The sequence below is a fragment of the Marmota marmota genome, unplaced genomic scaffold (genome assembly GCF_001458135.2).
Source record: "Marmota marmota marmota unplaced genomic scaffold, marMar, whole genome shotgun sequence".
In the NCBI taxonomy this organism is placed as follows: domain Eukaryota; kingdom Metazoa; phylum Chordata; class Mammalia; order Rodentia; family Sciuridae; genus Marmota; species Marmota marmota.
This window is the reverse complement of record NW_026000229.1, coordinates 46756164-46772252: the sequence shown is the minus strand read 5'-3', so window position 1 is coordinate 46772252 and position 16089 is coordinate 46756164. Positions and strand designations below refer to the sequence as shown.

Below are 16089 nucleotides of genomic sequence, written 5' to 3'. Positions count from 1 at the left end.
TTAGTTCTTTACTGGGGAGTTGATTTAGATCTACTATATTTTTTGACAGAAGTCCGGTATCTTTCCATATGTTTTCTGATACATATAGATTTCATTCTCCTCCACTGATTACTGTTTGCTTTGGTTCATTTAAATTTAAAATTGTATATAGTTTTCATTGTTTAATAAAATTATAGAATATAAATGTACATGTATATTTCTGAATTATTTTATTCACAAATATGAAAGAAATTACAATAAAAAATAGTATCTCAAATAAAACATTGAATTCAATAATTAATGATAATTGAATTTGATTTAATAAAGAAGCATGAAAGAGAAGAATACCATTGATTGAGTATATACTTTATTTGAGGTACTTTACACATAAAATATTTAGTTTGTACAAATGTACCAATGAGAATAGAGCTAGTTTATGCCAGGCTAAAAATACAAATAAATATGAATCTGAATGCTGAAACAATGCTTATTTTATAAACACATCATATATTAATAAATTTGACATTTTTCTTCAGTAGTCATTGCAACCATTATTAACTCCTCCAAGTGAAACAAAACCATGTTTGATGCTTCTCATCCTCAATACTATCATTACTATGTCATCATCTTTTATGTTAAAACATAAGATGGGAATATTTGTAAATTGCTTCCCTCACTAGGAAGGACAACTTTTCTATGTATTAGAATATATATTTAAAAATGAAAGCTGATTTCTCATTTCCCTCCTGTTAATTCCTGAAGATTAATACTTCAGTTCTATGTTAACACAGCCCCATCACCCACTGAGGGATACAGAAGTTTTTGCTTCATATTCTGACAGAGACTTAGGGTCAAGAAAATTGTCCATGTGCCTTCAAACACAAAAGACTTTATGAATAAACATTCTGAAAACTCAAATACTTGAGCATCCTAGTATATAAATGTTCACCATTTTTAAAAGTATTGCTATCATTTAAAAGACAAAAATATTTCTACCACAGAGGAACAACACTGAGAAAATGAGCAAGTTCAAAAACCTTCCTTTGCTTGTAGTCAGATTATTAACAACAGCATGGACTCACTAGAGGTGGCTCCAAAACCAATAATGGAAAACAATCCGGTTCTATGCTTGAGATGGGATGTGCATGCCATGAATACACATGCACACACTCAAAAATGATGAAAATGAGGGGTCCAAAAGTTTGTCATCACAAACAATGCCTTACTTAAACAAAGGAAGCCAATTTCAACAATCATGTCCACTTTTAAGAACAACTGCTAAAAACGTTAAAATAACCTAAAGGCAAATGGGGAGATGTATTCTAGAACTTCAGCATTTCACTACATACCTCCATGATCTGTGCTCTTGGATTCTGCTCACAGTGAAAGAATACGTATTTATGGGTATCATACTAGAAGTACAGAGCTGATCAGGTGAATATAATAATTTGCTAAACAAGTTTTTAAATAAAAGAAAATTACTTAAAATTTTTAAATGGCATACATCCTTCCAAATCATTGGGTCAGTAGGAAAGCGAATGAGAAATATAATGTAATAACTCTAACATTGACAAAAGATTCCAAAAGGTTCAGAAAGACTACAAAGATGAATAATATTAAATGTGAAAGAACAGGAATCATTGCTTTAGTGTTTGCACCATCTTAACACCTACCTGTGAATAGAAGAAAATAAATGTGCACACTAAGAATAGAATGAAATGATGTGATTGCCACTGGAGACACTGGGTCACAGGAGCCCTTCGTGAGATCCAGGGGGAAGGAACACTGGGGATTGACAGTCTTCTCACAGAAACCCTCATTTACAATCCACAAAAGAATATATCCCTTAGGATCAGTAGGTATCCACAAAAGAATATATCCCTTAGAATCAGTAGGTATCAAAGACTTAACAGAAATAATTCTTTGATTTGTAATAAATACACCAGTCCCTCTCCAAGTGATTTGTGTACCCCCCACCCTGGTTATGATTACTGGCTTTCAAGGATGCCATGCCCTCTGCCCTGTCTGCCTTTTGCTGCAGTGAAAACAGAAGATGATGAGACAGAATCACCAATTCTTTGAGAAGATGGTTTTAGAAGAGGTACAAGTGTAAAGTAACCCTTACACAAGCCCTTTAGCTCTGCCTTCTTTTGTGTGACTGAACAAACATAATCCCAAAAGTCACATGAATTGATGGAAAGAGATTCATCTTTACAAGCCAGAGAGTTGGGAAACTCAGGGAAGTGAAGGACAGGAGGATAAGGAAGAACCCTCAGAAGTAAATAACTTCTGTCTTTATTAACCACAAGTTGGACTCAGGGAGAATGAGCTCTTTAGGGAAGGGTACATTTTAGTGAAGTGGTATCTGGAAAGACTGACAAAAAAAGGTTATCAGGAGCAGGTCTGAAAGCCTTCTCTTATTACCACAATGTTTATTTTAGCAATGTTTTCTTTTTCCGAAGAGCAGGTGATCAGCCTCTAGGAAGCGAGAGCAATGGGATAATGGAGCACACTGAATTGGTGAGTTCACTCCCACTTGATATTCCTCACCAAATATTTTTTGCTGTTTTACTTTGTCCTGGTGGTTTCTGAGGTACTCAGAATTCCTGCTATAAAGGAAATGCCCACAGCTATTCTATGCCTAAGAGGATCTATACACAGGTTTTAAAAAGAGTCTTCAATTGGTGTGTGTTATGAAAACTTCAAAGTCCCTTCCATCCTATGCAATAATCAAGCTTATCCTTAAAAGGTATGACCTGATGTGATCTGGAAGGCAGCATATTTTGTAACTAAGATATTACTGAATAATCTTCACTATAAACTTCTATAGTGTCTGGGACTTTATTCTGCACCTATATTTACCTGAATAAACATCACTCTATCATTTGCCCTTTGGCATTTAGGACCAAAAGATGACTTGTCTCTCATTAATGGAAAGCATCCTGAAAATCAATCAAATAATAAGATGAAACTTCACACAAGCATATATTAGGTGATTCTATTGGCTTTGTTTTTCTCTCTCTCACGAAGGAAGTCAGACCATGTCCCAAACTGAGTCTAACTCAGGGAGGAGGGTCTTGTGAGGATTCTCCCTTCACTTTCCAAACAACTCCAACCTTCCAACTATAATGAGATTCAAATGACAGAGAGAATGAAGAAACAAGAGAGAATTCCTATCCAGACAGACCTTCTGTGTCTCCCACCTTTGCCTTGGAACACAGAGGTGTCTGCTTGGGAGTATTAAGTCTATGACCCGGGGAACACTGGGGATTGACAGTCACCCATCCATAAATCAGGATAGCAAAATCTCCCAGAAATCCTGATACCCCACACAGAGATCTGAAATATCTTAAACTATAAAACAAATTCACTGTCACTTCTTCTACATATAAGTGGACTTAACAGACCAAGGTTTTACAGACAAATATTAAGGGTAAATAATGAAACCAAACTGAAAACCATTATGCAGATGTCTGGAGAGTCAAAGGGTTCTGAGTGAACAAAGTTTGGTGAACACAGAGGTAGGATGGCACTTTCGACACTTTCTGTCTGGGTTATTGTACACACCAACACTGATAACTATAACAGTGATGCAGAATGAAAAGTGAATTGCACAATAAAAGGTGAAATGCACTAAGATTTCATTGTGTTTTTTCTTACCTTTCTCTCTCCTCCTTTGATGCCTATCTTTTGTGTATCTCATTCTGAAGATTCACATAATTATCATTTGAGGTCTTTTATAACTCTTTCTCTGGACACAAACACATAACTTCACTATCTGTTTACACAAGTTGCATATACTGTCATTAACCTTCTCCAGCAGCTCATTAAAAACTTAAAAACAGTCCCTATTTTTGACTATGAGAACATTCAGAAATGCAAATGAAACAGAGTGCAAGAATCCAGTGTCTGGGACTAGAGATGAAGGTCAGTGGCAGAGCACTTCCCTGGCGTGCACAAGGCCATGAATTCATCCTCAGCACTGCAATAATAATAATAATAACAATAAAAGGAAATAAAAGAAAAACCAAAGTCTGATCATTAAAACATTCTCACAAAGTATGACATCCCCAGCAGTGCAGTCAGCAGTATGGTCTTCAGTGGTTTGCTTAATAGAATAATAGAATCTAAGGAACTCATGACTCTGAAAAGAAAGGGAAACATCCCAGAGGATATGTGACACTGTCGTTTTTCTTCTCTGCCCTTAGGAAGCCATGAATGCATCAGGAGCCAATATGGTGACTGAATTCATACTTTTGAGTTTTTCCTGCTCCAGAGAGATCCAGGTCCTACTCTTCATGCTGTTCCTTGTGTCCTACATCCTGACACTGTTGGGAAATGGGGCCATCATCTGTGCAGTAAAGCTGGACCCAAAACTCCACACCCCAATGTACCTCCTGCTGGCCAACTTCTCCTTCCTGGAAATCTGTTACATCAACACCACTGTCCCAAATATGTTAGGAAACTTCCTGTCCAAGACAAAAACCATCTCTTTCACAGCCTGCTTCCTGCAGTTCTACTTCTTCTTCTCCTTGGGCACCAGTGAGACCTTCCTATTGCCCCTTATGGCTTTTGACCGATACTTGGCCATCTGTCAGCCTCTCCACTATCCCACCATCATGAGCAATCGTCTCTGCACAATCTTGGTGAGCCTCTGCTGGGTGACTGCCTTCCTCTGCTATCCAGCGCCTATCTATTTTATCACTCAACTCCCCTTTTGTGGCCCCAATATCATTGACCACTTTGTCTGTGACCCTGGTCCTCTTCTGGCCCTGTCCTGTGTTCCTGCACCTGGAATTGAACTTTCCTGTTCCTTATTGAGTTCAGTCATTATCTTCTTCACCCTTTTCTTCATCCTTGCCTCCTACACCCTGGTCCTCAGAGCAGTATTTCGTTTGCCCTCAGCTGCTGGAAGGCGCAAGGCTTTTTCCACCTGTGGTTCTCACCTAGTCGTGGTGTCTCTCTTCTATGCAACACTGATGGTGATGTACATCAGCCCAAACTCTGGGAATCCAGCTGGGACACAGATGGTTGTAACCTTGATCTACTCCTCAGTGACCCCACTTGTAAACCCACTCATCTACAGTCTCCGGAACAAAGACATGAAGGCGGCCTTGAGAAAAATTAAGATACTCACTAAAATTAGTCAAAATTCGTGAGCGCTCATAAGTGGATCATGTTTTCTCCCCCATAGATTCCTCCCATTTCCATCTATAGGTGACAACTGTGGCTTTATTAATTTGCATTTAGAAATACAGCCTCAAATTCTTCTATTTCTGACTGTCAAGTCATGGACAAGAACATGATAATTAAAGTATGCATAGCATTTAAATCAAGATTTGGTGGAAGATAATTTGAATTAAATGAATTCAATTTCTCTGTTTTTCATATTTTTATTAGTCCATTGCAGTTGGAGATATTGGTGGTATTGTTTCATGTTCATAAATGTGCACAATATAACAATGTACTTTAATCAATATCATTCCCCCTCTTTCCCTCCACTTCTCTCTCCTCCTTGCCCTTTCTTCTACTGTAATGATGCCCCTTTGATTTTAATGAGATCACCCATACACACTTTTATCTTCCTATTTCTCTCTATCTTCCACATAGGAAAAACAACATAAAACCCTTGACTTTCTAAGTTCAGTTTATTTTGCTCAACATGCTTTCAATTTCATCTATTTTCCTACAGATGAAATGATTTTATTTTTCCTTATGTTTGAATAAAATTCCTTTGTGTATCTATACCACATTTTCTTTTCATGGATCCATTGATGGACACCTGAGCTGGTTCCATAGTTTGACCATTGTGAATTATGCTGCTATGAATATTAGTACTCATGTATTGCTATCATATACTGACTTTAATTCTTTAGCACAAATACCAAGAAGCAGTATAGCTGGATCATATGGTAGTTCTATTCCCCATCTTTGGAGGAACCTCCGAACTGATTTCCATGGGGTTTGAACTGATTTGTAATCCCACCAACAGTGTAAAGGTGTTCCTTTTTCTCCACATCCTCTCCCTCATTTATTATTGTTTGTATTCCTGATGGCTGCCTTTCTGATTGATGTGAGATAAAACCTCAGTGTAGTTTTTCTTTGTATTTCCCTTAATGTTAATTGTGTTGAATAGTATGTGTGTGTGTGTGTATATATATATATATATATATATATACATATATATATATATATATATATATATATATATATATTGACCACTTGAATTTCTTCTCTTTTTTTAAAGAGAGTCAATGAGTTTTATTATATTTCTTCTTGTGAGAAGAGTCTATTTAGTTCTTCTGCTCACTTATTAAGTGGATTATTTGGGTTTTTTGGTGTTAGATATTTTGAGTTCTTTATATAGTCTAGATTTAATCTTCTCTCAGAAGAGTACCATGCACAGATTTTCTCCCATTCTGTAAGTTCTTTCTCCACTTTCTTCATTGTTTCCACTGCTATTCAGAAGTTTTTTAATTCGATGCCACACCATTTATGACCTGTTGGCATTATTTCTTGAACAGAAGGAAATTGAGAAAGTCAATGCCTGTGCCTATGTGTTGGAATGTTCACTCTACATTTTCTTGTAGAAGTTGCACAGCTTCTAGTCTAATTTCAAGATCTTTGATCCATTTGGAGTTGATTTTGTCTAGGGTGACAGATAAGGATCTAGTCTCATTCTTCTACATATGGATAACCAGTTTTCCCAGGACCGTTTGTTAAAATTGCTATCTTTTATCCAATATGTTTTTGGCAGCTTTGTAAAGGATCAGATGACTGTGTCTGTGCGGATTGTCTCTGTGTCTTCTATTATGTTCTGTGTGTGTGTTTTATGCCAGTATCATGCAGTATTTGTTACTCTAGTTCTGTAGTATCATTTGAAGTCAGGTATTGTAATGCCTCCAGCATTGTTTTCTCGGCTTAGAATTGTTTTGGTTATCCTGGTTCTTTTTTTCCTCTTGATGAATTTCAGGACTGTTTTTCCTAGTTCTGTGAAGAATGCCATGAGTGTTTTTTATACTTTTTATTTGTTCTTTTTAATTATACATGACAGTAAAATGTATTTTGACATATCAAACATACATGGAATATAATTTCCCACTTTTGTGGTTGTACATGATGTGGAGTTCCACCAGTCATATATTCATATGTGAACATAGGAAAATTATATGCAATTCATTCTATTGTCTTTCCTATTCTCATCCACCCTCCCTTCATTTCTTTCTTATTTTCTCATCCAATGAACTTTTTTCTTTGCTCCCCTCCAGCCCCAACTTATTGTGAGTTAGCATCCACATATCAGAGAGAACACTTGGCCTTTGGTTTTATTAGAATTGGCTTATTTCATTTAGCATGATAGTCTCCAGTTCCATCTGTTTTCCAACAAATTCCATAATTTTATTCTTCTTTATGTATGAGTAATATCCCTTTGTGTATATGTACAACATTTTCTTTATCCATTCATCCATTCATCTATTGAAAGGCACCTAAGTTGGTTCCATAGCTTAGCTGTTGTGAATTGAACTGCTATGAACATTGATGTGACCACTTCACTGTAGTGTGCTGATTTTAAGTCTTTTGAGTATATGCTAAGGAGTGGGATAACTGGATCAAGTGGTGGTTCCATTCCAAGTTTTCTGAGAAGTCTCCATACTACTTTCCAGAATGGTTGAACCAATTTGCAGTCCCACCAGCAAAGTATGAGTGTACCTTTTCCCCATGTCCTCATCAATATTTATTGTTACTTGTATTTGTGACATTTGCCATTCTGACTGGAGAGAAATGGAATCTCAGTGTAGTTTTAATTTGCATTTTTCTAATGCTAGAGATGCTGAACATTTTTTTCATTTATTTGTTGATCATTCATATTTCTTCTTCTATGAGGTGTCTGTTCAGTTCCTTTACCTATTTATTGATTGGGTCATTTGTTTTTTGGTGGTAAGTGTTTTGAGTCCTTTATATATTCTAGAGATTAATGCTCTATCTGAGGAGCAGGTAGCAAAGATTTTCTCCCATTCTGTAGGCTCTCTCTTCACATTCTTGAATGTTTCATTTGCTATGAAGAAGTTTTGTAGTTTGACACAAATCCCATTTATTGATTCTTGATTTTGCTTCTATGATTCTTGTTGATAAATGTGGTTCCTAAGCTAACATGATGGAGACTTGGGCCTATCTTTTCTTCTAGTAGGCTCATTGTCTCTGATCTAATACCTAGGTCCTTGATTCACTTTGAGTTGAGTTTTGTGCATGGTGAGAAATAAGGGTTTAATTTCATTTTGCTACATATGGATTTCCAGTTTTCCCAGCACCATTTGTTGAAGAGGCTCTCTTTTCTCCAATGTGGGTTTATGGCTCCTTTGTCTATGAGATAACTGTATTTATGTGTGTTTGTAGTCTTCATGTCTGTTTTGGTGCCAGTTCCATGTTGTTTTTGTTACTATAGCTCTGTAGTGTATTTTAAGGTCTCGTGTTGTGATGCCTCCTGCTTGACTTTTCTCACTAAGGATTGCTTTGGCTATTCTGGGCCTCTTATTTTTCCAAATTAATTTCATGATTGCCTTTTCTATTTATATAAAGAACATCATTGGAATTTTTAATTTTATATTTGTTCTTTTTAATTATACATGACAGTAGAATATATTTTGACATATCAAACATAAATGGAGTATAATTTCCCATTTTTGTGGTTGTACATGATGTGGCGTTACACTGGTCAAGCATTCATATATGAACATACAAAGATTATGTCCAATTCATTCTAGTGTCTTGCCTATTTCCATCCCCGTTCTCTTCTCTTCATTTCCCTTTGACATCATTTGAACTTTAATAGGAATTGCATTAAATCTGTAAAGCACTTTTGGTAGTATGGTCACTTTGGCAACATTAATTCTGCCTATATAAGAACATGGGAGAACTTTCCATCTTATTTCTTTAGTGTTCTATAGTTTTCATTATAGAGGTCTTTCACCCTTTTGTTAGATTGATTTGGAAATTTTTGTTTTGAGGCTATTATGAATGAGATAGTTTTCTTAATATCTCTTTAAAATGATTTGTTACTGGTAAATAGGAATGTAATTGATTTGTGAGTGTTAATTTTATATCCTGCTAATTTGCTGAGTTTGTTTATGAGTTCTTGAAGTTTTCTGGTGAAGTTTTTTTGAGTCTTCTAAAAATAAAATCATGTCTTTGGCAAATAGGGATAGTTTGAGCTCTTCTATTCCTATTCGTATCCCTTTGATTTCTTTCTTTTGTCTAATTGCTCTAGCTAGAGTTTCAAAGACTCTGTTGAATACAAAAGGTGAAAAAGGGCATTCTTGTCTTGTTCCAGTTTTTAGAGGGAATGCTTTCAACTTTTCTCTATTTAGAATGATATTGGCCTTGGGTTTAACATATATACCTTTTACAATGCTGAGGTATGTTCTACTATCCCTAGTTTTTCTGATGTTTTAAACAGGAATTGATGATATATTTTGTGTGACCATCTTTTAAAATTAAATTTATTTTAAAATAATTATACATATTTATTAGGTACCATGTAAAGCTTCAATCTATGTATATATTGTGTAATGTTGAAATCAGATTAACAATATTTATCTCCACCGATATTTAACATTTTACAATGAAAATGTTCAGAATTCTTTTAGCTTTTTGAAATGTCCAGATGTCCTCATTATCTCTAGTGACCCTACTATATAATGAGGCACCAGAACTTCCTGCTCCTAACTGTAACTCAGTGACCTTTAATCAGCCTTCCCTTTTTATCTCACCTTATTCTCCACTACCCATGATACCCACCATTCTATTCTCAATGTCTATAAGAGCAACATTTTTACATTTCCATATTAGGGAGGTCAAGTGGTCCTTGTCTTTCCAGGCCTGAATCATTCCACTTAACATAACAATCTCCAGTTCCATCTATACTCTTGCAAATAACAAGGCTTCTTTTCTATGGCCAAATAGTATTCTATTATATCTATATACCACATTTTATTTATTTATTCATCAGCTGAGAGATACTTAGGTCATTTTTATTTCTTGGCTATTGTGAATCACGGTGCATATTTATTTCACTTCCTTTGAATATATAACCAAGAGGTGGATTGCAGCATCATATGATACTTCTGTTTTTAAGTTTTTGAAGACCCTCCATACTATTTCCATAATGATTTTTCTAATTTACATCCCCACCAACAGTGTGCAAGTGTATGAATTTCCTTTAAAGCAAAGTGAGAAATGTGAAAATTTTATCTTTTAAATGATATTTGTTAATCGTAATTTTAAAAAAATAGGTCCTTTGGGGTAAGTTAAAGTTTTACTGACTCCTAGATTTAGAAAAATGTATTTCATACCAAATGATACAGAGAAAGAAAGAGATATAGTAAGAGATAGTCCTAAAAAATATATATGTATATATACTATAATCCCAGTGTCTCGGGAGGCTGAGGCAGGAAGATCATGAGTTCAAAGCCAGCCTCGGGAAAAGTAAGACACTAAGCAACTCAATGAGACTCTGTCTGTAAATAAAATACAAAATAGAGCAGAAGATGTGGTTCAGCGGTCAAGTGCCCCTGAGTTCAATCCTCAATACCCCAAAAATATATCCATATATAATATATAGAGAGGTTATATAGAGAGAAGTTATGTGAGAGAAAGACAGAGAGAGAGAGAGGGAAAGAAAGCTACTTCTTATAGCATCCATAATAAAATTCAAAGTGATTGTGTAGAACTACAATTCAACACACAGTTGATTTAACAATTATGGTCCAAATATGAACTTTCTGATGGTTTTCTTTTACCAAGAATTATAACCCAAATTATTTTAAGATTAAAATGCAAACTATTTGCATGTTTACTCAACTCAAAAGTTAAAAGTTCCTTATGTATGGATACCAAGTTCTCTTCCATCAAAGAACTTTACTTTAAAGGAACATTCACAAGAACAGAAGCAACTATTAATATCATAATGTTGCCTCAGTAAGTATGCTAGATTATTTCTCCACTGTATTTTAACCTAGAGAATCTCCCACACCTGATTTCCATAGTGTGGAATATGTGTGTGTGTGTGTGTGTGTGTATACATCTATACACATACATACATACATACTTTTAGGTATATAAAAATATTGTTCATCCCTTCAAAAGAAGATTATCTTGCCGTTTGCAACAGCTTGTTGAACATGGAGGACATTATGTAAGTGAAATAAACCACACACGGAGATAAAAATACTGCCTCTTGTATATGTGGCTTCTGAAATGGATGGAATACATAAACAGTAGAACAATGATTGCCAGAGGTGATGGACATGCAGTGATGGGCACATATGGGACAAAGTGTACCCATTGCAGTTATGAAGGATGAAAAAGTCCAGAGATTCATGAACAGCACCGGGGCTAGTTAATAAGATTTTATCATCTGATGGAAATTTTCTAAGAGAATAGATTTTAAGTATTCTGGCCACACATATACACACACAAAAAGTAACTATGTGAGATGATGAATGTGTTCCTTGGCTTGAGTGTAGTTATAATTTAAATCTATATGTGTACTTAAAAACAAGTTGCACAACTTGAATATATACAAGAGAAAAAAAGACAACAACCTAATTTAAAATGGGCAAAATATTCAAAGAGACATTCAATGGAAAATGAACAGATAGAAAATAATTAAATAAATACATGTTCAATATCATTAGCCATTAAGGAAATATAGGCTAGAACCACAATGAGACTAAAATTAAAAGTACTGACCACTTAAGAGTGGGTGGTGATATAAAGGAATTGGAGTTCATATACACTGCTGCTGGGAATTTCAAAGGGTTCAACAACTTTGGGAAACAGTTTGGAAGTTCCTTTAAAAATAAGCATGCATCTACCACTTTGACTAGTTACCCAAGTCAAAGAAAAAAAAATGCCATACAAAGATTTGTACACAAAAGTTGCTAGTAGGCTTATTTATAATAACCAAACACTGGAAATAATTTAAATATCCACCAGATCCCTTGACAGAGGTTGTATCCTGTTTGTTTATGGTCAACAAGAGAATAGCACAGCCTCACTGTGAGTGTCAGACCAGCCGGAACAGTTCTAAGGCCTCTCTGTGAATATGGCTCAGGTATGGGTATCTGGGGATGCTTTTCCCCTCAGGTAAGATTTAAGGTATAAGATTTTCATTGGCCACACAGTAGGCACACTTAAGGGAATTATAGCTAGTATTATTTTTTGGTTGGTTAATTAATCTATCAATTTATTTATTGACATTTCATTCCACCTGTGAGAAATTTGAAGCAAGCAAAATGTATTATATTTTAACATTCATAGGATAAACAAAAATAAAACATAAAAATTAATGCCTGCCCCAAGGGAAGAAAATAACAAGCACAGAGTATCTCTCAACACTCTTCTCCTTTGAGAACCAATAAATGTTTCCTTAAGGATCAGGAGAAACAAACTGACTTACTGCCTGACAGGCTCTGCTTATTAATGCTCCACTCGTAATTCAGCAAAATTAAGGATACTTATCAAAATTGCCACCTTATCTCTCCTCGTGGTTATGGCTAAAAAGACCATTGTTGCTCTCAAAGAAAATAAAACGAAAATGTCTGAGAAGCTTCATTTTGGGAGTCCCTCTACTCATACAGGTAATACCATGATATAGTGTTTAGAAGAGTATATCATATAATTGCAGAATCTAGTAGTCTTAACCCACAGTTCTCTTTGAATTTACTGTGGTCATATACAGACAACCAATATTTCTTAAACTCTTCTTTTATCTTTTTTTTTTGGCAATACTGAAAATTAAACCCAGGAATGTGCTATATCTGAGCTACATCCCAGCCCCGTTTTTATTTTATTTTTGATACAGGTTGTCACTAAGTTGCCCAGGTTGGCCTTGAAAATACCATCCTTCTGCCTCAGTTCTCCCAGTAGCTGAGATTACAGTCATTCACCAGTTAGCCTGGCTTCTTAAAACTTACTGGTCAGACACTGGTCAAGGTACTTTCACATTCATTTTCTCTTTCATAATCATTATGATAGAACTTTTGAAAAAGCACAATTCTTCCCTCTTTTATTGGTGCATTGCAATTATACATTATTTTGGAATTCATCATGCCATATTTGCACACACATATAATTTGATCAATCTCATTTCCTACTATCTTCCCTGTCCCTCCTCTCCTCCCTCCCCCTAATCTGCTTGCTCTGCTCTACTGTTCTCCCTTCTATTCACAGTATTGTATTATTATTTTAATTGCTGCATTACAATTTTATATTATATGTATGTGTGTGTGTATGTGTGGATTCATTGTGATATATTTGTACATGGACATAATTATGTCTATTTTATATCTAAAGATATTAAGCATTAAATTCTGATGACTGGTAAAGAAAGCTCTTGATATAAATTTGGGGATTTTCTATTAGACACAGCTGTTCATCATTTGTCCCAATCTCGACAAAGGTCCTTGCTTTTTAAAGATATTTTCTAGAAACTGATTACCCATTACCCAAAGTCACAATGTGCTCATCCCCTAGCTGAATTTGTGCAAATGCTATTGGAAGGGTCTGCATTGCCATGAGTCTTCTCAGGACTGACTGTGGAGGGGGGCCCAGAGAGTCAGGTACCAAGACTTTCACTCTACTGAACCTTGAGGGGAAATTATAATATTAAGAATATGCCTTCCTTGCACACTATGTACAACACAACCTGAATCAAGCATAGCCTGTTTTAACTTTTGGGGGGATGACTAAGAAGTAAATGAACCACCCCCCAAAAGGCAATTGTCATTGTTAGTCAAAAATCCATGCAGCCTGAGTCCACAAAAGCAATGTTGTACCTGTGTTCACAGAACCCTCTGCAGTTGATGCACAGTGAATCAGCTGGACTTTTTTTGTTTTGTCTTATCTGCTTTGATTTTCTGCAGTGCTGGGACTGGAGCCCTGGTCGTCTCACATGCTAGGCAAGTGCTCTACCACTAAGCTATATCCTCAGCATAGACTTTTTTGTTTTAGGATGGTTTGGTTTTCTTCACAGCTCCAGCTCTGACTTGTGGTAGGTACACATCACAGTTTCTTTTGCACAGAGAGGGTAAGTAATAAAAGGTGAGGAGAAATGGCTAACTATGTCAGGTTGAGCATAAAATGATATTGGCTCACCCAGAATGGTTTACACATCTTCCCTGTTCTCTAAACAGTTGTGCAAGACTTTCTAGCATAGAGTTACTCTGAGAGAGTTCATAGATTGATAATCTGAATTTGAGAGAAGGCAGTGGTAAAAAAGGGAAGTGCAGAATTTGTATTTTAGCAACAGAAACAGCAAGTCTCACTCATGAATCACATGTGAGGAACAAGAAAAAATAAATAATAAAATAGGACCTACTGGGGCTGAAATATAGCTAATGATAGAGTGCTTGCCTAGCATGTGCTAGACCCTAACTCAAGCCACAGTATTGCAAAAATAAAGAAATTTTTAAAATAGACTAAACCACGGGGGTAAAGTTCTTGAATATTAACAGAACCATTCAGTGCTGAAAATAGAAAAGTTAATATCTCAAAGTACTACCATTTAGAAACATCCTGAAAATCACCTTGATTAAAATGCTCAATCATAATTAATAATTTTTATTTGCAAAGATCTGACTTTGCCCTTAACTTGTACCAAACCTATAGAACTAAAACAGGATTTTTTTTAACTTTGTGTAACTTAAAATCCATAAGTCAACTTCACCTGTTATAGTAAATCTTCCCTTGAATCACTCCTTCCATTGGTTAGCAGTTAAAGGACTCTCATGGCTCCAACATTCATTAACAGCCTCATTCAAAAAGAAGACTTTTGGTTAAATGGTTGCTTAAAACTTGTCTTCTTCTTAATATGTTCATTCTAAATGAGAATAATATAATGCAAAAACTTATTAGGTATGTTTATATCTGATGTAAATTCACCTTCAAAAGAAATGAATATTTGAAATCTCGAAACCTAATCTCAGTCCTAGTCATATATCCTTAAAATCAGAGCCAAAGAGGACTTAGAAAATATAAGTTTTTAGTACATGGGGCAGGGCCTGCTCTTTCCACAAAAGGCCTGAGGCAACATAAATTAAAACATGAACCAGCAGCATCTTGGAAAATTTTACTGGATACATAGTCCACCTTTAATGGAAGTTAGATAAAATCTAGAACTATAGATAGGAAAGGAACATTTTTTCAAACATGCTATAAGTTCCAAAATATTAATCAGTTTTCTAGTCCCCTTTCAAATATCAATACACTGTAATCAACAGACTTTCCTATCACCACCTGCCATTTATCCAGGGAAGTCTTACTGTTTTTCAATATTCCAAGTAGATTATTGTTAGACTCCTTGGATAACTATACAAACTTTCAAGATAATTTATGCTTGACTGGCTGATTATAGATGCTGTATTCCAGAAAATGAAAAATATATACTTTTCATGTTCATTCTGCATGTCTTATTTATAAAGGATTATAATAGCCAAGAACAAGAACTGAGTACAGGATGATTTAAAAGGGTTGTTGGTTTTTTAACTTAGAAAAATATAGTTATTATGCAAAAGTATATTCATCCTAGTTATTCTGCCTGGGGTACTCCTAAGCTGTGCTTGGGAGGAGACAAAGAAAGAAAAGAATATTTTCTCTTCCTTTCAAGTTTAAATTTTCCTTAAAATTAAATCAATAATGACAGGTTACACATTTGGTATAAATGGGATAAGAAACAATGGACTCTGTAAACTTACATTTCCAACCCAGAAAATTAAAAAATTTGTTTCAACAAGAACCAATGAAAGCTGATTCTGTCCCTCGCCTACATCTAACATCAAGAACAGAAAAGAGCCCGGAACTGAGCCCGCGGGGACTGCTTCTTGGAGCTTACACTTATAGGAGCTTACACCGAGCACGGAGCGGCCGAGTTCCGGCTCCCGGAACTTCCCTAGACCGGGGCTAGGAGCCCGCGGAAACTGCTTCTCCGTACGGGTCCTGCTGACGGCCGGTCAGGACTCACCCGTTGCTTTGGTTGCCCGGCAAGAGGAACGAAATGCTGCCATTCGCATAGGACACCAACATGGCAGAGATCTGATGTCAGCAGAAAGCGGC

The 16089-nt window shown here is 35.7% G+C and overlaps 1 protein-coding gene across 1 annotated transcript; it reads left to right on the top strand.

The window, feature by feature from the left end:
- Positions 1 to 4193: 4193 nt before the first annotated feature.
- On the top strand, positions 4194 to 5138 carry LOC107137726 (olfactory receptor 11H6-like). Its single transcript, XM_015480176.1, has one exon. It carries the CDS (start codon positions 4194 to 4196, stop codon positions 5136 to 5138), a length of 945 nt encoding a protein of 314 aa, XP_015335662.1.
- Positions 5139 to 16089: the final 10951 nt, after the last annotated feature.

Coding starts and splice junctions, on each gene's coding strand:
- LOC107137726 (XM_015480176.1), top strand. CDS start 4,194: ATGAATGCATCAGGAGCCAATATGGTGACTGAATTCATACTTTTGAGT.